The sequence below is a fragment of the Brachionichthys hirsutus genome, unplaced genomic scaffold (genome assembly GCF_040956055.1).
Source record: "Brachionichthys hirsutus isolate HB-005 unplaced genomic scaffold, CSIRO-AGI_Bhir_v1 contig_769, whole genome shotgun sequence".
NCBI classification, from domain to species: Eukaryota; Metazoa; Chordata; class Actinopteri; order Lophiiformes; family Brachionichthyidae; genus Brachionichthys; species Brachionichthys hirsutus.
Genome location: NW_027180320.1, coordinates 538,400 through 565,099, shown reverse-complemented (window position 1 = coordinate 565,099; position 26,700 = coordinate 538,400). Strand labels below are relative to the sequence as shown.

The window sequence follows — 26,700 nt, the reverse complement described above, 5'->3', positions numbered from 1 at the left end:
ATGGAGAAGACATACTCACTGACTGCCCACTATGATGAATTCCAGGAAGTGAAATATGGCGGTCGCTATAGCAGTGACATCCTCAGCAATGGCATGACCCTTCACCTGGGGGGCAGTCTTGATCGACATATGGGCCGCACCCGGGGAGGCACCTGGTCGAATGGCCGAAACAGAGATCTAAGCAGTGGATCCAGCAGCAGCGGAGGGCTGCCCCGATGGAGCCGGAGAGAGATCTGCCTTCTCTCGGCCCTGGTCTTTGCAGCAGGCATGTGTGTCATCTTGGGCAGCATGTTGGCACTTAAGTACATTTCCCTGGAAGCCCAGCAGGACCCACAGTGTCGACAGGACTGCCAACGCAAGCGCTCTCTGCTGCGGGCGGCACGCTTCGTTCAGGCCAATATTGACCCGACCATCCAGCCCTGCCAGGACTTTTACTCCTTTGCCTGTGGTGGCTGGCTGAGGCGCCACGGCATCCCAGAGGACAAGCTCAGCTACGGCATCATCACCGCCATAGGCGAACACAATGAGGACAAGCTGCAGCGGCTCATGCTAGAGCCCATACGTAGGCACGGGCCCGACTCAGCAGAGCGCAAGGTCAAGGAATTCTATCGATCCTGCGTCAATATCCAGGAGATCGATGAACTGGGCTCTGAACCCATGACGGAGGTGATAGAAAGCTGTGGAGGGTGGGACCTGGCCGGGGCCCCTCCCGGTTCTGCCGGGTGGGAGAGAGAGGGCGCACCCCAGAGGCCGGACTTCAATGAGCTGTTGTACAGGACCCAGGGGGTGTACAGCACCGCCGTCTTCTTTTCCCTTACCGTCAATGTGGATGACAAGAACTCCTCCAGGAATGCAATCAGGGTGCGAGAAAGTCTGTATGTGGATGGTGTGTGTGTCTGAAGGCCATAAGTGTATTTGAATTTGCTTGTGTGTGTTTCCCAGAAATTGTATGCATTTTTGCAGATTCTCTTAAAAACACAGTCACAAAGAACAGTAGAGATATTCAGTTATCAGCGCCTTCTGTTAGAATAATGTGAGATGTGACGACATGCCAGAGCGTTTAACTACTGACTCAGTGTTTGGGTCGGTGTGCTTCATGCAGGTCGATCAGGAGGGACTCACCCTGCCTGAGAGAAGTCTCTATCTGGGACAGGATGAAGACAGCGTGAAGGTAAACATGCTTCCTTAACTCCTCTCCTTCATTTGACTCCCTTCAACCTCTCCTCTCCCCTTGTCCCCTTCCTTTTCAATCCGCTCTTTTTTCCTGTATTCTTTTATCTACTTCCTTGTTTGCCTCCATTCAAATTTGTCCTCCTATCTTTACTCTTTCCAACGCTCCTCCACATCGTCTTTTCCTTCTTTTATATCATACTTGACTTCCGTCGGCCCCTCTCCCACCTAATCTCCCCTCCTACTGACCTTATTTACTCCTTTTTTGTATAATCCTTCCATTCTCTACGTCTCTCCCCTCCATCTGTTTTACTGACTTGGCGCTCCCTCCTCTTCATCAGTCCCCGTGTTTTCCTCTGTCACATGCTGTGCTTTTGTTATCCTGTCCTGCCACTTTGCCACATGTCACTCCGGTCACTGATCATTACTAATGATGCCACAGTTCCTTCTGTCCCTTACTGCTGGTGTAATTGGGCTTCTCAGATCCTGGTGGCATACAAGGCCCTGATGGAGCGCCTGCTGAGCATGCTGGGAGCGCAGAACGCCACACAGAAGTCCAAGGAGATTATACAGCTTGAGACCCGTCTGGCCAATGTGAATAGATTGTGTGTGTGTGTGTGTGTGTAGGTGTGTGCATGCGTGTGTGCGCGCGCACTGTGTTGAGTAAAATTTCTTTCCCCTTTCCTCCAGATCACTGTGTCAGAATTTGATGACCAAAGAAAGGACATCAGCACCATGTATAACCGCATCACCCTCAAGCAGCTACAGCGTATCGCTCCCAGTGTGAGTGCCACACACACACATACAATCACACACACACACACAATCACACACATATTTCATCTAAATATTTTCAATTGTTTGTCAAGCGTGTAAGAGCACAGGCATGGGATTTGCACTAAACACACAAAAGTCAACATTTGAAAAAAAACTTTATTAATATAGTTTGTTCTTAAATACAAGTCACAATGTGCTTTAGATAAAATACAAAAGTAAAAAAAAATAACAGAACGCCTAATAGATCAAAGCACATAGTCACCGCAGTGCATTATAAAGGCATCAAATCTTTCAGTCCAATTAGACTCAGCTGATCTGATGAGGACGAGGATACTTCCTGGGCTGTGATGCTTGTGACGGTTTTGAATGATCACCTTTTGTTTTGACACATTCAGAAGGTTCTAATTCTAATCTCAGTGTTCTAACAGGTCAGTAGCTGAAGGAGGCACACGAGAGCTGCATCATAAAAAGCTCTATAAGTGATCAAAAGGGCCTTAAAAAGAGTTCTGTACTTGACAGGCAGCCACTGCAGTTAATATAGGTAATATGAAATCTCTGATTGCTCCTAGTTAAAAGTCTAGCTGTTGCATTCTAGATGAGCTTGAGTCATACCAGAGTGGTTTGACTCAAGCAGGTACAAAGACAGTCGTGAAAATCAAGGTGTGAATGATGCATTCAATTCAAAGTGGAGCTCAGTTTTGTCAGCATCGAGCTGTAAAACGTCAAGTGTCAGTGAGTCCTTCAACTGAGACTACAGTTTGCACAGGCTCACAAAAATTGGACAATGATAAAAATGATGCACGGTTACCTGGTTTAATGTGCCGATGTGATGACTATGAAGATAACCTCTCTAAGGCTATTCCTGAGGTATCAATGCGTGTTTGGTCTCTGTAAATCAGGATGTTTATTAAGATGGAATGACAAACGTCACAAGAACAAGCTGTGTGTCCTGCAGGGTGAATGTGAGATGGAATAAAAGAAGCAAAAATTAGATACCACTGGGAGGGGGTGCTGGAAATGATGGTAAAACTGAAAGCTCTTCCCTAATGACTCATAAACAGAAAAGAGTTGAGGCAACACATTATGAAATGGAAGAAAATGGTCTTTAAATGTGTGTACCTGTATATTGTTTCGTAAATATAAAACACACTGTATATATGTTGAAATGATCCTTCAGACACACAACGGGAAATGCACAGTTGTAGAAGGTCTGAGTGTTTTATTGACAATCCAGATTTACTTCTTTGCACAAATAATCAGGTCGGAGCTCAAAAGTGAGTCTAAGACTGCAGTCTGAGGTTTGAGGAAGGAGCACATAGAATGTGTAACCCTAACCCTAACCCTTATTTGGGGAGAAAAATTAATGGGAAACCCATCTGTCATGATGTCAAACTCTGGATAAAACTATCTTGCACTGATAAGTTAAAAAAAATATACATTAGTGTTCCAGTCGTTTTTTCATTGGGACAGTGTGACGGAACTGACATGACATTATTCCTCCACTTGCTGCAGCTTCACTGGAAGCGCTTGCTGGACAGAATCTTCCATGACAACTTCTCAGAGGATGAAGAGATCGTCGTGCTCGCCACCGATTATATGCAGCAAGTCTCGGACATCATCAAGAACACTTCAAAGAGGTAAAGAAAAAGAGGCAAGCCAATGAAAGTAGATGGAGATATTTTGGAATACATACTGAGCTTGAATCCCTGTTTCACAAGGTGTATGGGTTTGTTTCTGAGAGCCGCTGTTCACAGATTCCATGCACACCATTTGTGCATGTGTTTTAAAGTGAAACACTGTTGGATGGGATTCTAGTTCTGCTGCAGCTGATTATTATTGATCTGCACCCACACCCTTTCTGCCCCCCTGCACACTCAGACAGGGACACATGGACTCCTGGGACATTGTATATGTTTGCATGCATTGCTTATAGGCTTACACAAGAAGTCTCAACATATACCAAAAGTAACCTTAGACACAGCAGCATGCATACACACACACACACACACACACTTTCTTTCATCCTGTGGTTGAAAGTCTCCAAGAGGGCTGCTGCACGTCGGGATGCGTGTCACAGCAGCTGACAGCTCGCCTATAGTCGCTGTGCTCTACACAAATACACAACAGCAGCACGGCTGACTGGTTAGATGACTGGCAGGTGGATTACTTGCTTGTCATTTACGTATGATGTCACGTCTCTCCGTCTGTGTGGAAGCATACCCTATTCATACATTTTGGTATGGTACATTTTACCTTCTGCCGGGAAGGTGGAACCTGAGGGCAAGTGATAGGGGATGGGGAGCTCAGGGGGTGGCCTTGTGTGCAATCCGCCATCTGACCAGGATATGGGCTGAATGACTCATCGAACCAACTTGCAGCTGGTTTCCCTGCAACGTTTCCCTCAGGAAACTGGCGCACTGACTGTCACAGTTTCATCTGGTAAATCCACTGATTAGAGGTTTTGGCGCCAAAATGATCTCAGCCTATTCTCAAGCTTTCAATGGGTAAGACGCCCGGCTCCCTTTGGAACATGGTTCAAAGTAGATCTAAAAATCGGAACATGTTGCATGTCTGCATGCATTCCTTAAACTGAGATCATTAGACAGACACTTTCTGCAAAGCTGAATTATTAGTCATTCAATCATAAGAAATCAATGAAATGAGAGTTACAAAAAAACAAAGAAAAAGAAATCCTGACCAAAGCCATATATTGTAACACAAATCTCACTCAGATAAAGGAACACTGGGTCAGACAGACCAGACTAACATGTTTTAATGTAGGGGGGGGGGAAGGAATATAACATGTCATTTGTTTATTTGTTTGGGATGAAGCTATCATCGCCGTTACCTGTAAGATTCTAACAAGATTCTAACAGTTCCTATACACCAGGTAGCGCAGTCACCAGTCTGCTCATCAGCAAAAGACCCAGACTTTTCATCCAAAATAGAATAGCTTTTCTTTATTTGCTTTTAGCCTTGATCTGTGGCCTCATAATGGAGCAAAAGCTAAAGTTATTGTTCACTTAAATTTTTCAGTGTTTATCCTACTTATTTTTATCTGCCGCTGCAAAAGATGGCATCTTTCTTTTAGCAGTGATTTAACTTTGCTCCTATCAGTGTAAACAACTCATCCATATCACATTTTCTACCCTCTTTTCTGTGCTCCATTTTTTCTTATCTCTTTTCTCTGGTCTCTTTCTGCTCTCACTTCTTTGTAAAATGTGCCTTTTAATCGCAGCACTCCAGTATGAATACGCCTTGAGTAAAGGGTCGTATCAATAAGAGATTCATATTCTTCTTTGTAGAAGTGCAGCGACCGTCCCCTGTGTCACATCCATTAGCCCAGGTTCACTTCTCCTCAGGTTCCAGGCTCTATCTTCTCCCTTGTTGTTTACCAATCTCCTCATGGTCTGTTCATCCATACCCCCCCACCCCCCAATGGCTTTCGGAATAGATTCCACATTAAATTTCAATCATCCTCCCTCCCGCTTTTATTCCGTCCACCTGCATCTATCGCACATCCCGTCTTCTCTCCCTTTTATCAAGCATTCACTTATTCAGCTATTCCATTTGCCTGATAAGGACTTGATTTCTAAGCTGCACTCTGAAAGTTAAAATCAACTGAAAATCTCGAAGTTTTATTTAGAGCAGCGTTGTTGCAGAAATAAATCCCATGGCGGTACCATCTTAACCATATGACTACAAAATAATGACTGCATTTATCTTCGCAAATATGCCTGTTCAACCTCAACCCAGAGGATAAAATACACCAACGACACTGTGAAGATGAAAATCTGAATCTTACAGTAAATTAAGTAAATTAACCTTTATCTTGAAAATTGATCTCAACCTTTTCTTCTCTTCATCTCAAAGGTGCCACTACACCAGAATTTTACATTCTGATATACAATAAAAGTATAAAAATGACAATAAATAACTGTTTCAATCCTGTAAAAAAAAAAAGAAAAATTCCAGCAGTTTGTACACCTCAGAATATTAGAGGTCTATTTAATTGCCTGCTAACCCATTTTTTGGACACTATTAGAAACAGATAATAATACTTTACATCTTTTCTCATGACCTTGTTTAATAATTTAACTAATTTTAGAAAAAAAATATGAACAAACTATAAATGTCTTTCTTTTTCTGACAATGGATGGTAACAGCGAGGACTCACAATGTCTGTCTAATTCTTTCTGATTCAGTCTTTCCTTCTCTCATCCTCTCTGCAGTCTCCTGCTTCCCAACACTCTCCATCTGCCTCCTGTCTTCCCTTTCCTCCCTTGCTATATCGCTTCTAAATTTTGCATGCTAAGCCCCTCTCCCCCCCAATTTCTTTACTCAATCCCATTACCTCGCTCTTCCTGCACTCCTTCCACTGTTCTCTAATCAGCTCTGCTTCTGTCACCTGTCTAACTCCTGTTGTCATTCTCTTCCTCAGGTGTTCCTCTTTTCTCTATGATAAAATAGATATTTTCTTGGTCGCTCCAACATTCTCATCTTCCCTCAATCTCCAGTCTGTCCCTAACTTATTATTAGCCAATACCGTCGGTGTAAAATAGACATTATTTACAGCTAATACAGAGAGTCAACTTACTGACTAACAAAAATGTACAATATTTACCATAATCTACAAGTTAGTTTAACAACTTGTGCCGAGTTCATTAAACAGGAGTTTTTCTGGGCCCTTAGTATTCAACCCAGATTATGTGGTCATATGAGTCATTTACAGATGTGGTTTTAAAACACTCAAGCACAGACTCATCCAGAAATGCAACTTCTGGGTGACTCATTTATTATTTCTTAATGTTGGATATGGAGAGTTGGTATTTTTTTACAGATGCATCATAATTAGTACCGGTAGGTTTAATCCATTCTCATCCTTTGCACATGTGAACAGCTAACCTCACAGAAGGACAACACACACAATGCCATTGTTTGGGTGCGTCATGACACCTGTGGCATAGGTGTTGACCCATTGTATTATTGTCTCTGACCTGATGGAGAGGTTTGTTTCCTCTCTCAGACACTAATGGACCAGATAAAAATGACGTACTCTTTTGAACAGCAGTTTCCGACCAAAGTGCAAACAACACTGTCCATCTTGGACCTGAACAGACTGACAATCCTAGAATGTGTGGGCCCTTGTTAAAATGGAAGCATGGTGTGGAACCGCTTTCCATCTCTTGACTTGATTTTTTTTTGGTGGTTCTTGTAGTGAATTTTCATTTCTTGTCCTTTAAACATCTTCCCTTTGCATTTTTCTCACTTTGTTGTGTCTTGTCTTTCACCAGTTTTTGCCTTCCCCATGTTAAAATCACTGATGTTTCTCTTCTTCCTTCTCCTATATCACTTCTTTCCTCCTCCTCCCTTCTTCAATGTCACTTATTTTGAAGTTGCTTTTGATTGCTCCATTCATTCATCTATTTCCACTCGCCGATGCCCCCTCTGTGGGAACACGCACTCTCCATCTTTACAAGTATCTATTGAACAACGCCTTCTTTCGTTGTTATCTTCCCTCCAAACCATGTCCCCGCACTTCTGAGTTAACAATCAAATATGTCTACTGACAAGTGCGGTCACACCTCCATCCATCCTTTTACCCTCAAATGTGCTTGTCTGTGTGTGCGCAGTCTCCACCCACTGCGATGACTGCACCCAATCCCATTAGCCAGATGAGCAGCCCTCAATGGAGGGGAAAGCATAATGACCACATCGGCGTCTGTGTCACACGCTCTGCCTGGCAGCTGCTTGCTCATTCTGTCGTGTGGGAATCTGGTGTGCTGTTTCCCGGAGTGTCTGAGCTGTGCAATCAAACGGCGAGCCGAAGACTATTATTTCAGACGGGTTCTACCGCACGATATATATGTCTGTTCACGAGAACTCCAAAGACGTGAATCAGTCAAGGATTGGCTTTCTACTGGGTCCACTGCTTCTACATTTTCAGATGAGCTGCTCGCTAAATTTCATGGTGCTGTAGTTTCCAGGGTCGGGGTTTAATTCTCAGCAAGGTCTCCAGAGCTGAAAATATATGCGGCTATGCTACTATAAGGTGCTTTGGGTAAAACTCTAAACTTACTTTGTGATTTTAGGCCAGCGGGTTGAAAGCGGTTCTGTGTAGTGCGTCCTGTTATTCCACATTCACGTCATTGTATAACAGATAATAAAACTATTAAATAGCAGTCTTCAGGTTATTCCAGGTTTCAGAGAAGAGGAGTTCCTCTGCCCTCCATTACCTGCAGGGTCATTTACCTGTGGTAATGTGTTGATGCAGTGCACAGGGACAGTGTCTTTATCTTCCTAACTAGCCCCATTAAAATCCATTCAGTTAATGAGCCTTCACTCAGTCCTCGGGTGATTAAGACCTACTGCTTGATCTGAACAGCGCTCTCATCGACAGGCCCTCTGCCTTCATTTAACACTGTTCTAACACTATTACAGCTTTAAGCACACACCGGCAGAGCCCGTATGCCCGAATTTAATATGGATGAACATGGTGATCTGAGCTTTAGGGGACTTTCTAGGGAATCAACGGCAAATTAAGCAGTAGGTCTGTTCTTTGGAGGAGTCAATTTTCGTCACCATGTAATACACAGATCTGGGTCCAATGTCAAAAAATAATCATATGTATTTGTTACTGTGGTAAAAAAAAAAAAGTCCGTTTATTGAGGACTTTGAAAAATATGAAGTTCAAACACACGGTATTCCTTTTAGTTTCAGCTGATGCTAAACTAACAAGAAAACGCATGGTATATTTCAATTTACAGAGAATGCAGTAGTTTAGACAACTTCCATACATGTAGCTGGCTTTCTGTACACACCCACAAACACATACATATAAATGTTATACCTGAAAATCAAACAAAGCAGCCAATTAAACCGGTAAAACTTGTTGATTGGTTCGAGGGACTGACGATCAAGGACAATGCCTGAGTCTCATCCTTTTTTTTTGCCCTCCACTCCCCTACCTCCGAGCTTCTTCTCCCCTTTCCGTCAATTAATTTCACTTCACAAGAGCAACGCCGGCAGGGCCTCAGGGTGCTGTTTCCAAGATACTTTTGATTTAATATCTGCCATGAATAAGAAGGGGAAAAAAAACAATGGAGAGTGACAACAGCATGCCTTTAGGTTCACATGGAGCCTCACAGTAGGAGAGTAGGGCATTTATCCCTGTAGTGCAGATTAGATGTGTGCGCCCAGTGGGGGCATGAGGACACTCCAACACTCCATCGTCCGGGGGAGAAGGCACAGCGTGAATACATAAATGAAAGATGCATTTTTCCTCACCCGTGTGCTGCTTGGCTGCTCTGCGACTCTTTGAATTGGAGAGGGGTGTTCCCTTTCTGCTGGGCCCTCTTGACTCCTCACCACCCATTATCCATCACTGTCGCCCTCTTGTTTTCTCCCTAACTTTTCAGAATGTTAAGTGGCTTGGAGGGCAGATGGAAAAACAGAACTTTGAGCCAGATGGAGCAAGATGACATTTAGACACAGAATATATCAATTTACAAAACCCAACAATAAAGGGGCTGTGCTGTTGCACCAGAGCAAGTCTATCTCAGTTTCAAGGGTAAAAGCCATGGAAGCACAAGAACGGAACCCCACATATGAGCATCCCATTTTTGGGGGATCCACTTTAACATTGATTTGGCTTTTATTTGTTACATGTTCAACCCTTCTACCAAGCGTCATCAAAAATCCATCGGCACTTTTTTTTATCCTGCTTTACTCTCAGACAAGCCGGCAACAATGAATCATCATCATGAGACGTTATGCTTGTTCAACAGTTGAGTTCTTTGAAAAATAAAATACATTTTCTGTTCAACACATCCATGTTATCTGCTCTGATACGACCGGTAGCTTAGTGGTTTACGAGTAGCTAAAATTCAAGAACGTCCTTCAAGTCAACAATCCTTTGTGAGTTTTCTGACTTTGTAACTCTTGCCACTATTGTACTCGTGTAATAGTAATAGTACTTGTGTCTGCATGGACAGGTCAGTTATAATTTGCACAAGCCTAATTTCAGGTGCATTCACAAAGGTACCGTCAAAAGCTTTTATTTGGCGGAAGCAAGGCTCTTATCTGATTTCAATGACTCTACTGGATATTATTTCTTCTTTCTACTTCCTCCATCAGTCACATCGGTTTAGCAAAGCTGCTACAGTCAGTTCAAGTAAGTGACCCGGCCTTTCTTGTTTCGCCCATGCCAGAGTTCTCCATAACTACATGCTGTGGCGCATTGTGGCGGCGCTGAGTGAACACCTGTCGACCGCCTTCCGGAGCACCATCCATGAATTTTCTCGGGAGATTGATGGAACAGAACAGCAGCTGGAGCTGGGGAGGCTTTGCCTCACTCAGGCTAATAAGCACTTCGGCATGGCCCTGGGAGCGCTCTTCGTCCAGCAGCACTTCTCCTCACAGAGCAAGGCGAAGGTATGGATGGAGCTGGGCCGGCGGATGCTTGCTTTATCCTTGGATGCATAATTTTAAAGACCTTCATTCCACTTCGCTTTGGTGTGAGGCGATAGCGCTAACCGCTACGCCACTGTGGCGCCAATGCCTCATCACTTGTTAGTCATAAATGTATGCGGTTATTTATTTGAAATGCTCATCTCCTTCATTCAGAGTCAGCAGGACTGTGATCTGCTCAACACATCATCGACCCACCCACACACCCTACTCAGACAGCGAGAGGGAGAACTGACCTTGGCATTCAGTTGTACTTTTCGTGATTACAGCTATTACTGAAGCCATTTAAAATGCCTGCGCAATCAATTGAGACATTTCTGTGTTCAGAGTTTTGTTTTTTTACTTCTTAAATTTTGGTTCTTTACTTTTTATTTTTTGTCTCCATCCCATTCCTTCATTTTGGTCCATTCCACGGGGGCAGTGTGGGGAGGTGTGCTTTCTTTTTGACAAGGCCACATGATTCTGATGGATCCCTGCAACTGGACTCTATTCAGAATCTGAATTGTCTCCTTTCACTCACTGTTTTTTGCTCTTTGAGTTGGTCAAGCACTACTAATCCCTCAGATATGCCCCTTTGTCCTCTTGTCCTTTACCTTAATCTTAATCCTTCCTCCTATGTATTATTATGTCTTATTTTATGTCCATTTTAGGACTTGTGGATTTGGTTTCCAAAGGTTTTTCTAACCTCAGTATAGCCCCTTCCTTACTTTCATCCTCTTCTCCTTAAAACTTTCAAAGTCCACCCAACATGACTTATCTTGCTGCCTTTCGTCTTCTCTTGCAAAGTTTGGAATCGCTGAGCATACAGCAAGTCTGATTCAACTCTAAGACTACTAACTTAACTACTTCCTTTGTACTGTATCATAATTAAGTTTGAGTTCCCATAGCCGAATGTTCTGTTTATGATTCCAATAAGATGCAAAGCATAGATTTCAATCAAAGTTCAAGCTAGAGTGATTGTGCAATAAAATCAAAGAGAAAGTTGACACTAATCCAATAAGCATCTAAACATTCAAGCCATCAATACTATTTGTTCTCTTTGTATCTACAGAGTGTCTAAAGTGTCCGATGTGCGTTGAAAGTGTAAAGCATGTTGTTGTTTTTTTGAGTTTTCCATGTTCACGCTAATACATCAATCTGGACTTTTGGCATGTCCACACAGGTTTGAGAGCTTGTTATCAACAGGAAATGTACTGGCCAAGATACCAATGGCGATATGTGCAGCCTTGACTGACTCACTGATGGTGCTTACCTCAGCATGAACAGGAATTAATGAGTCTCAGGAGCTCAGGCTGAGAGACGGGAGGCAGAGTGGGAGACATGTTGCTTTCTTGTTATCCTGAATTGCCAATATAATTGCCTTATAATGTGAAGGACAGCCTATGTCCCAATGTCTTAGCAGTAGGCTCGCATATTTATTATAGTAGTTTGAGAAAGAAACATAATTTGTTGTTCATGTTATCTGAAGTCTGGATGGAAAATATTCTTCTTTATATTCTGCAAATTAAATTATGGCCAACAATAATGTTTGTGTCAGAGAACCCATTTACAATATATCTAATAATTAAAAAGGCAAAAAGCACAAATGGAAAGCTTCAATAAAAATATCCTACCTATCACTGCTATGCAAACATAAGTATGGGGATCAGACTCAAGGTATAAATATGTAATATTGAAGGTCCACTGAAAATATAATTCTTCTGGATTCTGCGCTTTGCTCCTTCATTCTCCTCATGTGATTAAAACAGAATTAGAGACAATCTGACTGATTAGAACCGATAGATATCAGTTACATATTTAATATTCATTAATATTTCACTGCAGTTTAAATAAAAGCTGAATCCACTTTTGATTTCAGAGAATTTATAATATCATTTTTACACCATTGCTCCTGGTCTTTGCCTTATTTTCCTTTGGATTCTAGGCCAGTGATTCCAGTAGGTCCTTGGAGAGGACAAAATACGGGTTGTCACTTTACATTTCTAATAAAAATGTCCCACATAAAAAAAAAGATGATAATAATAACAATAAACTTGATTTATACCTTTTCAGGAGCTCCGTCATAAAATAAATAGTGACGGTTATAGCAGGAAATCGATAGACTTGACAAGGTAATCCGAGACCGAAAATACTGATCCACCTAAGCCCTCAGCACAGTCTGACAGGCCAGCATCTGAGACCACAAACAACATTAATTTTGCTCCTTTTAAAACTTCTTCCAATGCGTGATCTCCTTCCAGGTACAGGAGCTGGTAGAGGACATAAAGCATTCCCTGGACCTGCGGCTGCACGAGCTGGACTGGATGGATGATACCACCAAAGAAGCGGCCAGGGCAAAGGTTTAGAGAATAGCGTTCCTTCATCACAAACAATCACGACTCCCTGCCAGATCCGATTAGAATTAGAAAAGGATTTAATTATTTCTTTGCAATTCCCTTCTTGCCCGAGAATTTGATTGATTGCTTGGTTAGATGGAAGTGTGTGATAGAATACATCAAGGGCTTGACATTGAGAAGTGAAGATTGTCTAATCCGGATCTTTCTGTGGTGCTGATGTCGGGTCTGCACTGCACGATATCTCTTCTAATACTTTTACAATTTGAAGTTATAATCCTTTTAGAGGGGCATGCTGAATATAAAGAGCTTCACTGTAATCCTATTACACTGGGTGTGCTCGATTAGTCGAATGTGTGTGTATGCTGGCATAGCTGTGTGCCCAAAAACAACTTATAGGAGTAGGTTTTAGTTACTCAAAGTGGATGTGGGTTGATGTTGGGTCCGTTCTTCCTTTCCTACTTTCATCCTTCACCAATTTACTGTGTCTTCATCCTTTGTCCCAGTTGAAGCACATGATGGTGATGACAGGATACCCTGACTTCCTGCTCAAACCTGAGCTCATAGATCAGGAATATGGGGTGAGTCATGAGGATTTTGATTCCACTCTGCATCCACATCCACATCCGCACACGAGCACCTCCATATCAAATCATCAGATTCTAATTCTCAGCATCCCTTTCCATCTGTGTCTAGAATGTCTTGTTAGAAATAGTTAGGAATCTTAAATTAATTTGGAGTAAGATTAATTCACATGCAGGAGTGAATGAACCCAAAACACACTGGTGAGAGCAGATCTTATTCAAAGAGTATGGCGAGAAGCCAGTAGACACATGTAAAACAAACATAGTGAAAGAAAAGAATCAGAATCAGAAAGAATCTGATTCTGATTCTGATTCTTTCACTCTGGCCGTTTACACATTTTGGATTAACTGTGTTGTTTCTAAAGTGCTACTTAAATAAAGTTTGTCTGATTTGAGTTGAATTTCAAAGCACACAGACGCAAGGTGATAGAAGAAGCTCCATCAGAGGCAAATTCCCTCCATCTGCTTCCACCGCGTTCAATAATTCTCTGCAGAGATTTGTACGTTTGTCGGAAAGTGACAGAAGCGCATCTGGCCCTGTTCGACTAAACGGCTAGAAACAAAAAGGAGAAAGATGATTTACAAAAGTATGTTTGCATAAAACACTTTTGAATAGCGAATGGAAAGGCTTTTCAATATATGTCCAACAAACTACAGTACTGCTATAAGTGATACCTGCTGCTGAAGAGCAGAAGACGACGGTCACGGAACAGACAAACATTTTTGCTTCCTTCTGTCGCAGCACTTTTCTCTCATCCCTCCATCAGACTGCTCTAGCGCTCAGCCTCCTCTCACTCACTCACAGCTCTGCTTCCATCTTGTCAGTTGCCTCATTCATGCAGATGTAATAGCTCACCACAGGCTCAGGTATATTGCATTTTGTTATTGAGTCCCTTCAGATTTCATTTAAGTTGATTAAAATGCCTAAACACACTTTTTCAGCATTGCAGACGGTTTTTTTGGCAGGTGTAAAACGTGGCCGTCTTCTGATGCTGATTGTTGCTGTTGCATCCTTTATTTTCTTACTCTTCTGTCTGATTGCTATTGCAGGCATAAAATGTGCCAGCCGTGCATTAGTTATTCACCGGGAAGATTTATGCAACAGGAACATTTAAGTGTCTCCAGCATGGTTTGGCCATATGGTCAAGCCCAGCCTCACAAATGCTGGATAGCAACTAAGTTAAGCAGCTCGTCGCAGCTTGCTTCATCTCCACAGACATTGGACATTGGAAAGTGAATTGCTGCAAACATTTCTTTAATGCGCTCTGTAGAATAATGGTCTTCACACTTTCTTCACATCTGTGGTTTTGCAGTTCGATGTGGACGAGAAGACCTACTTCAAGAACATCCTCAACAGCATCAAGTTCCACATAAAGCTGTCCGTCAAGAAGATCCACGAAGAGGTTGACAAGACAACGTGAGCGTAATATTTCCTTGTGCTACGCGGGCGAGGCGAGACAGCTATCTCAGCCCCGTGACATGCAGCGCAAAGCAATTACGGAGGGTTAATTTATTTGAAATCCAGCCCAAGCTGATGCAGCCGAGTCTCACGCTGGACGCTCACTTCCCTGAATCGCTCTTGATATATTTGACGTGTCTAACACGTGTCCCCGTGAATCCGCTTCCCGTTTGACATATTTGTTGATGCGCCTCTAAATTAAACCAACAGATACCAAAAAGGACGCACACAGCTGGAGAAATCCATTTGATTTACTTATCTATAACAGCCAGGCAGCAGAAAAGGGCTCTGGGACATGGAACTCTTTCTTTTTCTTTTTTTGACATACTGCCCCGTTCCTCTGGATTGAATGATTCTCTGCTATGACAACACATTACAGTCACATCAGTATTCCAAGGTGCTCAAAACAACTGTATCATTAGCCCACGCTCAGCGCCCTGAAGAAACCACACACACTCTCTCCTTTATCACCAAAAATGATCCCTTCATCACTCACTTTGTCTCATTGCTGGGGGGAAAAGAAATAAAGGAGCCGCGTACGCTCCTCGTCCTCGCTGTGTTTGTTTCTACGCAATCTATGCATAGGCCTCGGTCTTTTTCTCCTAGCACAAGGGCATCTCACAACTTCAGAGTTAGTCATTTTGGGGGGGGGGGGGGGGGGGGGGGGTTGGTGACAATCAATTCTGGCTTTAGTGGATTACCCCAAAGGAACTGTCCGCGGTTTCACATGCAAAGAGGATCTCTGGCCGTGGGACCACACACTCTGATTATTTCTCACCGGGAGGGTTTTGGAAGAGGCAGCCAGCCAGAGGTGTTTGGCATTCTGTTCAGGAACGGGGTGCGTTCGGACTAGGCCGATTGGTAATCTGAGTGCGGGAGTTGTTGTGCGATCACACTCTTCTCGTTTGACACTGTTTTTCTCTTCAGGTGGCTCCTCCCCCCTCAAGCCCTGAACGCCTACTATCTCCCTAACAAAAACCAAATGGGTGAGTGCGTGACGCGCCGGTGTGTGCGTCATCCGTCTGCTGACACAAACACAATCCTCTCGCCGCTCCCAGTCTGTACGACACAGACCGTGCTTTAGTTACACACACAATTACACCATGTGGCCACGTGGTATCCACAGGTCGAATGTGACGGCGTCCACACCCTGATAGCATGTTCCTTCTCATCCTTCACTCCACCTCACACACTGAGGAAAAACAAGATCTGCCCCTTGTTTGAACAAATCCAGCTTTGCAATATTAAGCCTCTCTCCCTGCCTCCCACCTTTCCCTCGGCTTCTCCCAGGATCGGCCAGCTGTCTGCTTCTGGCGGCCCGCTGGATGAAAATCTCTTGCAGAAAAAAGAAAATCAATCGTATGCTCTGAAACTGATGCAAGAGAACAGGAGGCGTCAGAACAGAGCACCCTGGGTCATTTGTGATCATCTACAGACATGGATTCTCTTATTAAACACTTCTTTATTTCTCCCATTCGTTTCCATTAATGCTTACAACACTGATTGTTAAACCCTGAACACAATAACCATAACTAATTATAAGCCAAATCGTTTGCTCGAAGTAAAGACAGGGGGTTCAATCCACCCAGCTGCATTTGGATAGTGTCCATCCGATAGTTTCCAATAACAATATTTCCGCCTGGATGGTGCATTGATTAATGCACAAAGATATTTCACAATGAAGCTGCATACAGCTGCAGTCTCAGGATATCTCATATCGAGCTCTCAAGAATAAATATAAAAGGAGCACCAGCAGTTACTAAAATGAGATTCAGATGCTATAACTATTTCACCACTGCTATAAAACACTCATCAGAAAATACAGTACAAATCATGTTTCCACTCTAAGGACACCCAATGGTAGAAGTTTTAAGAACAAACTGTCCCGGAGTCCCTCCAGCAGCTTCAAGTAACATAAAATTAGACGTGGGTCAACAGAGCAAAGTCCGTCCTGCACATCCTGCAGCAGCTTAAACAGACACTTGTCTGGTGTTGTTTGCTTGTTAACTCTACTTTCAGGGGGTTCTCTTGTGCTTAAATCTAATCTGAAGCAGGGATAGAATAAATGGAAAGGGACATTCACAAGGTTCCTTGGATCGTAACAACACAGATGCTGTAAATGTTCACAGGACGAAATAATCACGCTGGTGGACCCCAGAATGCAGAGACAGGCACGAGTAAAGGTTTAACACAATCCTTTACTCATATGTGACAGTGTCCACACAAAGTTAGGCAATTCAGCTTGATATTATATATTATATATATTATAAGAATATTATTCATCGTTCAGCTAAATGCGGATTTCTTAGTTGCTTATTACCACATTATTTTTCCCACTGCTTTTTTTCATATACTGTCCAATCCAATCTTTATTTATAGAGCACATTTAGGGTTGAAACCAAAGTGCTGTACAAACAACAAACAAATGGCACGTCACAATCACACAATAAAAAACAAAATAAAGACAGACACAGTATCACAATAAAAAAAAAAAAGGTCCAACAACTCATGGTGCGAAAGCCAAAGTCAAGGCACTTAAAAACAAACAGCAGAATTTTAAAAATCAATCCTAAAATGCACTGAAAGCCATTGGAGCGAGGCCAGCATGGGGGTAATGTGCTCTCGCTCGCGTGCACCAGTCAGCTGTGTATGACATTTTACTTTCCTCTCATAAACCGTTTTTCAGTTGAAGGTTTGTGAGGATCAGAGAACATGCAGCAGATAACCTGGGACTATAAATATTGGACAAATCACTCAAAGCTCCGCATGGAAACATCAGTGATGGAAATAAACAAATGTTCAGGGAAGATAACTTTTTTGAATTATTTAAAACCAAAGGAGAAGATTTTTGTCGATAAAATGTCTTCTTTGGAGCGTATGGTAGAGCTCAAAGACTGTCCTCTGTAGCAGCTGCACTCTGGGGTTTGGAATGTTGACATTGACGTGTGTGTTTTATAGAGACATTATTGCTTGTCCCTTTTCTCCTGGACCTTGTATTGACAATAGCAATCTTTATTTTATTGACGGCTCTCCTAAAGTGTGTGATATTTAACACCTGGACTATTTCTCTTTCTTACACATTTCTCACGCTCCCAGTCTTTCCTGCTGGCATTCTCCAGCCGACTCTCTACAACCCTGAGTTCCCACAGTAAGTAGATCTCGTCCTGTTCTTGTCTTTGCCCGCCGCGTGCTTTCTAACGTAGCAACAACATCATTACAGCCGCATCACCTTACAGGTCGTTCAACGCTACGTTATTCTGAGCGAGCCTCTGGTTCGCGCAAGTCCCCGTACACCTGATTAAAGCAATTTAACTACCCAACAAGAGCTCGATTACTGAACAAGGTCCCGCTAATGGAAGACGTGTCATTGCGAGGTTGCCGCCCTAAATCTGAGTCCATCGAGTAAGTTGATGGTGCATGGAAATGGATAGCCTGCCTGTCTGCATCTCTGCTCAATCTATCTCCGTGGTTTTCATTTGGGGCTCTGAAATAAACCCTTTGTGATGAGAAACTGTCTCGAGACAGAGCGATTGTATTCCAGCATAGCTTTTAAGAACACTGATAACAGATTCAGCTATCTCCTCCTGGCTCTGTAATGGGTGATACATGAAATATTCTATGTTGTAGTGATAAAGCACTAGCTTTGCTAATGTTTTAAACACACACATACAAACCTTCCTTGTTGGATATATTGATCTGGTCTCCCGTGTAGCCAAAGCTTCATCTGATTGGTCAAATATTTACATTCAGGGGTTGAATACAAATTATCTTTCATGCATTGTGATGCAGGCCACCTTTTAGATACGTTTATCTCAGCGTCAGCCTTGCTACAAAAATAAACGTTCTTAATGAATCTATAAATGTAGAATCTAAAACTGGTAAAAATACTTGTATAAATGTTTCGGCTTGTTTTATAAAATCGTCTGAGAAACAACAATACAGGTTAAAAAAAATCTATCTAAAAAATTGTATCTACCTTTTGTTACCAAAGCTGTTTACCGGGGGGAACCCTACCGCTGCCAGTGCTGCGTATTATTCTAAGCCATTGCATACAATACAATCCAAATACCTGCTGCATAATACACACACACCTCAGTTAGCAGTTTTGTGTACTCAACATAAGCCGACACTTCTGTCTTCATTAGCGCGCCACTATTTGCACTACCAGCTGCCATGGATGCTAATCAATATTAATTAATGCTGTTATAACGCGTGTGTCTGTCCCCTTAAAGTTATTACTGCAGCAGCCCTATACCTCCATAAACCCTCGCTCTCTCTCTGACCCCCCCACACACCTCACCATGCCATGAAGAGCATAATGAAGCTTCAATCAGCCATTGAGTTTTCGAGGAGTTGGGCCGTCTATAAGGCAGCGTATCGACGAACTGTCAGAAAGTCATTTTCAGATGCAACCATGTGGATACCCCGAAGTCTGCCCTCTCATTGCTGTCGTTATCTGCATTGGCTGCAAAGACAGCAGTCCAGCCCGGTCCGGGATCAGGTGGTATAACCCAATCATAGTTCTTGAAGCAGGGGTACGCATTTGCAATCATGGCGCAATACTCTCACGGAGTTGTGTTGCTTTGCACTTTGTTTTCAACAGCTTGATAAATTACGTGATATTTATGCTCAGACGGCTCCCGAAAGGTCCCAGGGCAGATTTTCCGCTCACATGTGAACCAGATAGCTCATGTTTCCAAATCAGTGTGAACAGAAGACTGTGGCAACGAGCTTATTTTCATTCGATACCAATCCGAACCGCATGGAGCCAAAATTGGATCCCAAGTGCAGCTTGTGTTTGGTTTGGCTGGGCTGAACAGAATTAACAATGACACCCAATAAATGGAGAGAAAGCCACAGAGATGACTGTAATTAGACACCTCCTATCAGTCAAAGGGCAGATTGCTTTGTTCTAAAGTGAGTGGGCATGCATACAAACCTAACTCAATCTGTTAGGTCTCATTCAGAACAAATTATTCACTCTGGCAATTAGCACAGGGTTGTGGGAGGACACAACTGTGAGAGTATCATTGTTTGGTTCATCAACCTCACCCGGATGCTGCGTTTCCAAGACGAGAGCAGCTTCCGGTTTCGAGCCTCGGAGCAGCCGCTCTTCCAGAAATACTTTTTTTTTGCCCCTGCAGCACATTTGTAGTTCTCCCGGATGTGTGACGGTTTATGAAGCACGGGTATAAGTAATGCAAATGTGCTGTGATAGTAACATATATATATATATATATATATACCGTATATAATTTGTATTCTGAGTAAATTAAATGAGGATTCTGTGCTACACCTTTTACATCTGTTGGAAACTTGCATCCTCTCTGAGGGTCAGATGCGACGATCAATAGGACTCTCATGTTATCCATTAGTGAAACTATAGAGCCAGGAGACGCTTACAAGATTTTTGCGGATTTCTCCCGTAGCAATCGATCCGTTGGCTCTGCGCTCCAGCTTCAGCACATTGTGATGAACATTGCCCGCTGTTGCTGCAAGGGAGTCAGAATATGTATGTTTGCATATTTAAAGTTCAGTCAGTTTATCAAGGGTGTGTTTTATTTAACTTTTCATTAAAAAAATAAATTATGTCATCTTTCAAGTATTCATAGTTTGGCTTTATATTTTGAAAAGTCAAAGCTCTCCAAGGGCGTGGGGATAACGTCTTCCTTTCTTCTGCCAGGTCTCTGAACTATGGAGGAATAGGAGCCATCATTGGACACGAGCTGACACATGGATATGACGACTGGGGTAAGAATGGCGACCTGAGCCATTGCTACAATGTCCGAACACCGTTTCATCATTTCGGTGAACGTTGTTCTCCCATAAATGTATTGAGTTTACTGTAACTTCAGGCAGGATGGCCGTAAATGTGCAGGCATTGACGGTAACAAAAAAAAAGAGCAAGGTGACATTGAGTCATTTGAATTCAATAACTTTTTTCCCTTGCAACAAATATCTGGTGCTGAAAAATAAAATGTGAACATTAAAATTATTTGATTTTAATCATTTTTATATTTAATTTCTGTCTTTTTATTTTTACAATGACAGTGTTCTGCTAACATTAGCTATGCCAGTTGACGTTAGCTGTGTAATAGCTTGAACAACACACCATCCATGATGGCGCCATGGTGGCGTAGTGGTTAGCGTTGTCGCCTCAGAACAAGGAGGTACCGGTACTGGGTTCAAATCCTATTTTTTCAGAGTTTGTATGTTCTCCCCGTGTCTCGGTGGGCTCCCCCCCCCCCCCAAGAAAACATAAAATTTAGGTCAATTGATTACTCTAAATTGTCCGTAGTGTGTGAGTGTGTGAGTGTGTGTGTGTGTGTGTGTGTGTGTGTGTGTGCATGGTTGTCTGTCTCTGTGTGGGCCCGCAATGCGCTGGCGAGTGGCGACACGTCCGAGGTGTACCCCGCCTCTCAACGTGATGCGGAAAAGCGGAAGTGGATGGATGCCTCCATACTCGCTTATATTCTTCATTATTCTTTTGATTATTACACAGATATGCAAATTCTATGTTTTTATATCTGCATAAACAGAAAACGCATCAACATTTCAAAATGATAACTAAATGGAATGTATATTTTTAATGCCTGTTTTTGTCACCTATAACAGCTCTTGTTGTGTTTTCAAAGCCTGTCCTGGCCCCACAAAAGGACTATGTTAGCCACAATCTGTATCTTTCATTTCCACTCTGAAGTGCTGTCTTCTAAGATGCATTAAAATAATTAAACGAAGGTGTAACTTTTCTGCAAAACATCTACCCAATGAAATGAATGTGAGCATGACCTTTCGGGTCGTGCACCAGCAGCTACTTTGGCAGAGAGTCTTGATGTTATTCAATGAAATTGAATGGGTTAGAAAAGCAGGTCAACTGGTCCTTGACCTTTATACATCATTCTGGCATTCACAATCTTTGCCTACTAATACTTGAATTCCCACAGCTACACAAAGTAAAAAAAAAAAAAAAAAAAAAGACTGGTGAGCAGCTCTTTGGATTGCGAAGTGAAGATGTGGGTTGTGGTGTCTTCATGCTAACTCTGCCCCCCCTGCACCTTTTGCCCCTCGTCTTAGTGATGCAATGGTTCATGTCCCTAGGGGGCCAGTATGACCGCCATGGCAACCTCAAACAGTGGTGGACCGAGGAGTCCTACAGGAAGTTCCAGACAAAGGCAGAGTGCATCGTCAAGCTCTATGACAACTTCACTGTCTATAACCAGAAGGTAAGTCTGCGCATGCAAACAAGTCTCCACTTGCTGTACAGGTATGTCATTTTGGAAAGATTGTGCATGAGGACGACAACTTACAACTTGGGGAGCTGCTGTTTGTAAAGAAATAGACATAAAATGTTTGGGGAATGCAGGTTTTCATGCCTTGGTTAACCACTATTAGGAGCTAAAGCTACACACACACACACACACACATATATATAGATTTACATTTGGGAATTATGGTTGTTCACCGTGATGCTCGGGCAACGCGTCCCAGGTGATGCCCCGTCTCTCGCTCGTAGCAAAGCTGGGATATACAAATACAAAAGGCGACAAGAAGATGGATGGATGGTTGTTCACTTTGTTTTCCGGAGTGACACGTGAATAATCACACCCTCGCCAGTCTGCGCTATCTGAAGTCTCTACTAGTTGCCTGGAGAACGTGCAGAAATGGGAGTTCTGCAAAACGTGACTGTGATCATCTAAGAAATAGACAAGGCCCTGTTAAATCCCGACATGTAGTTCTTACACTCGACAAGAAGCATATCTAATGATCTATGGGGTGCTGGTAGGTGGAGTTCTCACCGCCTGGTTCCACTCATTATGCTAAGCGACAGTAACGAAGGTTTTCTGGCTCAGCCTTCATTTTTTGGGGGGTACAGACATGCGAGTGATTTTGATCTTCTCTTCCAAGTCTTGGCACAAAAGCAAAGAACTTATTTCCTTAAAACTTTCCTTATATAAGACGAGGTCAGCTGGAATCCACCCTCTAAACAAAACCTAGATTACACTGCATAATTGATGTGGATGCATAGGACATAAAGTATTTGTACTGTGTTACTATGCTTCCGTGGAGTTTTCAGGTATTTATACTTAACTCGGGTATTTAATGTTCTGACAGCTTTTTACTTGAACTCCTTACATTTCATCACAAATATCTGTGCTTTCTACTCCTCACATTTTAAAACAGATGTGCTGCTTCAGTAGATTGCTCCTTATATTTAACATAAGACTGATTACAGCCTAAATGGACAATTACACCGAGAAAAGACAATCCCTCGGAGCGTCCGTCAATGCACAACAGATGAGACAAGACAGCAGAGACAGAAAAGGCGTGATGCTTTCCTGTGGTGATTTTCTCTACCTGTGTTCTACATAATGATCATTTGAATAAACTCTTTACCTCTGCAGTGACAGAAGTAGAAATCCCAATCCTCTAAACTGATATGATGTTAATGAGGTTCAGTTCAGTTTTTGCCAAAACAGCCATTAAGATATTCCCCTCAAAGGACTGTGTTTTTTTTCCTTTTATACTCTGAGTACACTTTCGTTTTAACCTGCGTAAAGAGGTTGTGTAATTTGGCTGCTGCTCTATAGGTGAACGGTCGCCTGACGCTGGGAGAGAACATTGCCGACATGGGAGGACTAAAGCTATCATACTATGTAAGTAATACTCCACATCATTGCTGTCCAATTCCTCAGTCTTTCTAACCAGCATTCAACAAAATCTAAATGTTAAAAATCTTTATTTTTCGTAGAGCACTATTTGCATAAAGGTGAAAAAGCAGAAATGCCTCTGAAACGAGGAGAGATAAACATTCTGCTCGATTTCTTTCCTCATACCAGTGTGTGTGTGTGTGTGCGCGCGCCCGGACACCATTTGACATGCTGCATAATTCAATTCCATATTAACTGTCTTAGTGGTCTATATTAAAGTGAGCAGTGCTTTGCGCACACTGGAACAAAAATACAACGGGAATGAGTGGATGCTTTTAAATTGTATTATTAAAATGCAACAAATGTCTTTCAGTCCTGTCAATCAGTTTGACTGGCTGAGACAGACACAACATGCAAGTCAGGAGCGATTGAAAAAGACTCTTTTGGCTTCACATCATAGTTTAAACAAGGACATGAGGTGAGGGATCATTGTTTCATTTGTATTTCCCTTCTTCTATTATCATTCCTTGGCTGGCCAGGCGTATCAGAAGTGGGTGAGGGAACATGGTCCAGAGAGACCGCTGCCCGGCCTCAGATACACACACGAGCAGCTGCTCTTCATCGCCTTCGCACAGGTACAGAAGTCTTTATGTATACTTCATTTCATTACATTCACATGTTACATCCTGCCAGGTCGGTCTGTCTGTCTATCTATCTATCTATGTATATATTAAATACAGATGGTCCTCACTTGATGATGTACTCATTTAGTACATACATATGTATGTGTTTATCAAAAAGAAATCGCTGTTACGTTGAGCGGAATGCACTGCGAAGTTGTGAGTACGTATATATGTACTGTACAGTATAAATACGGTAGCCTATATGTATGCAAATATTTAAAAACATTTAATTCATTTTCATTTCCACTTTATTCGCCTTGCGGGTCACGGGTGTTGCTGGAGCATATCCCAGCTTTTCTTTGGGCGAGAGGCGGGGCACACCCCGGAAGCGTCGCCAGCGCATCGTGGGGTAGATGTTTTTTGACCAAACAAAATTGGCCAAGTTGTCAATCAAGGAGGAAATCATTTAGCGACCGGGTCTTCGGAACTTAACTCTGTCGTTAAGCCGATATACAGTAGTGCAAACCAGACCAATAAAGCATCTGTTCGGAAAAGTCACATTTAAATCATCAGGTATCGGCACGAAATTATAAATACAAAACAAAGCTCAATTGTTCTCACTGGTCACAATTCGGCTGTATCCACATTTATGTTTATTTGAAAGCAAACAGTCTGCTCTTGGAACAAACAGCAGATATAATATATACGGTAAATAAGATATTAATTTACATTAAATGTAAGTGTGGCGCTCTTGCTTTATGGGAGTAATTATACTTTGTTAATACTGTAAACGGAACCAGACTGTTATGTTCATGCTGTCTTTTCAGAACTGGTGCATGAAAAGAAGATCTCAGTCCATCTACTTGCAGCTGCTGACAGACAAACACGCACCAGAGCACTACAGGTACAGAAGTTCTGCGCTTCGACACAACTTCAGAATAATGTTTTATTCCAAGAGCATCCCGGCAGAAAAAGAGCCCGTTTCTTCACATTGCTTGTACGCCTGTGTGTTTTCTGTCCCTGCAGAGTCATTGGCAGCGTGTCACAGTTTGATGAGTTTTCCCGTGTTTTCCACTGTCCGAAGGGTTCCCCGATGAACCCTGAGGATAAATGTTCCGTATGGTGACTTCTCCGGCCCGACTGGAGACCTTGGGATCAGCATCACAACCTCCACCCAGACACTACATCCCACATCCGGAGTCAACAAGGATGACACGGATTGCATAAAACCTTTTCTCGCCTACTAAAAATACACAAAGAAAGTTTTTGTTTTCAACATTATTATAAGTACAAGTTTGTACAATTGTATGTCTGGACCAATCTAAAGCATCTATTATGCATGTACATATTGTTTGATTATATATATATTTTTCTATGTTTACATTTCTTTTCAAATTACCTATTTTTGTATTTTAGCACATACATTACATGTAGTGTAGTATTAATGAGTAATTTCGTTTTTAATTTTGTTTGGAACGATGAGGAAAACATAAACAGGAAGTTTAACAATATGCCAAATTCAGTGTTTTGAGTCCCTGATCTTAACCGGACAATGATCGATTTGAAATTATCTGAGATCAGTCGAAGTCTGGAGCCTGATTTTAAAAGCAGGCAAAATATTTTTATTTCAAATTGCAGTCTGAATTTCGTTTTTCGTTTTGTTTGCAATGCTGCCCTCTTGTGGACATAAAAAACAAAGGTCAGTATCCAACTGTTAGGACTGTCGCATCAGCTTGCAGTGGTCCTTCTTTTGCTGTCAGTCTTTGTACAGTTTTTAAAATTAGATTCATGATGGACATTTTTTTCTCAGGATTTGTAGCCAAGTTGCAGCTTCACATGGAGGCTATTTTGTGTCTGTATTAACATTCAACTCTTCAACTGTTGCATTTATAAAAACCAACAAATAAAACAAAGGAAGAAAAGGGGAAGTGGAACTCAGCACAGCATTGGAGAACTGTTGAGAGAGTCTCCCCTGCCGCAAATGGGAGAACCTCGTCTATTCTGTGTTTTCTGACTGAATGATCTCGTATTTAAACAAGACTCATTATATTCAGCTCATAAGAGAAGCCAACACTGCGGTGGCTGGAGAACCATGCATTTTAAAAGCTTACTTTTGTATGAACAATCTGTCGTTACAGAAACTATAAATCTTTGTACAGTGGAGACGTTTATCAGATGCAATGGTTGTACAGATCGCTTTGATTGATGTGCATGTTTCCCTCCCCCCCCCGCCATCTTTAAATTCTGAAAAATATATAAAAGAGGACACAAATACGTCTGAATCTACAGCTGCTATTCCACACATGGCTGCTATCTCTGGTCACCACTCAATGTGAATAAATACAAAGGATCGGTGTGTCATGTCGCTTCAGTCTGTGTTCAGGTGTGTCAGAGTGTGATACGCTGCCTCTGGATGTGTTATTATCACCGTGGTTGTGATATCAGCTGTGTGCTAGTGATGCGAGCCAGATCTCTCGTTGGCCTCCCGGAGCTGGATGTTAGAAATCAGTTCGACCTCTCTCACTCCGCTTCCTGTCTGCATGAAACCTGCAAAAACCCAAAGAGGAATCAAAGAACAGATTTACAGTGGAGCATCACCAAGCTGTGTAAACCAGAGTGACCCTTCATCAAACCATA

General features: G+C 42.4%; 1 protein-coding gene across 1 annotated transcript; it reads left to right on the top strand.

The window, feature by feature from the left end:
* LOC137912659 (endothelin-converting enzyme-like 1) lies at positions 1 to 25,189 on the top strand. Its single transcript, XM_068756800.1, has 17 exons — positions 1 to 861; positions 1,103 to 1,171; positions 1,654 to 1,764; positions 1,861 to 1,953; positions 3,460 to 3,584; positions 10,158 to 10,380; positions 12,657 to 12,755; positions 13,256 to 13,330; positions 14,647 to 14,750; positions 15,720 to 15,778; positions 17,889 to 17,940; positions 20,476 to 20,543; positions 21,867 to 22,015; positions 23,381 to 23,446; positions 23,980 to 24,075; positions 24,891 to 24,967; positions 25,090 to 25,189. Exons 1-17 carry the CDS (start codon positions 1 to 3, stop codon positions 25,187 to 25,189), a joined length of 2,427 nt encoding a protein of 808 aa, XP_068612901.1.
* The last annotated feature ends 1,511 nt before the right edge of the window (positions 25,190 to 26,700 follow it).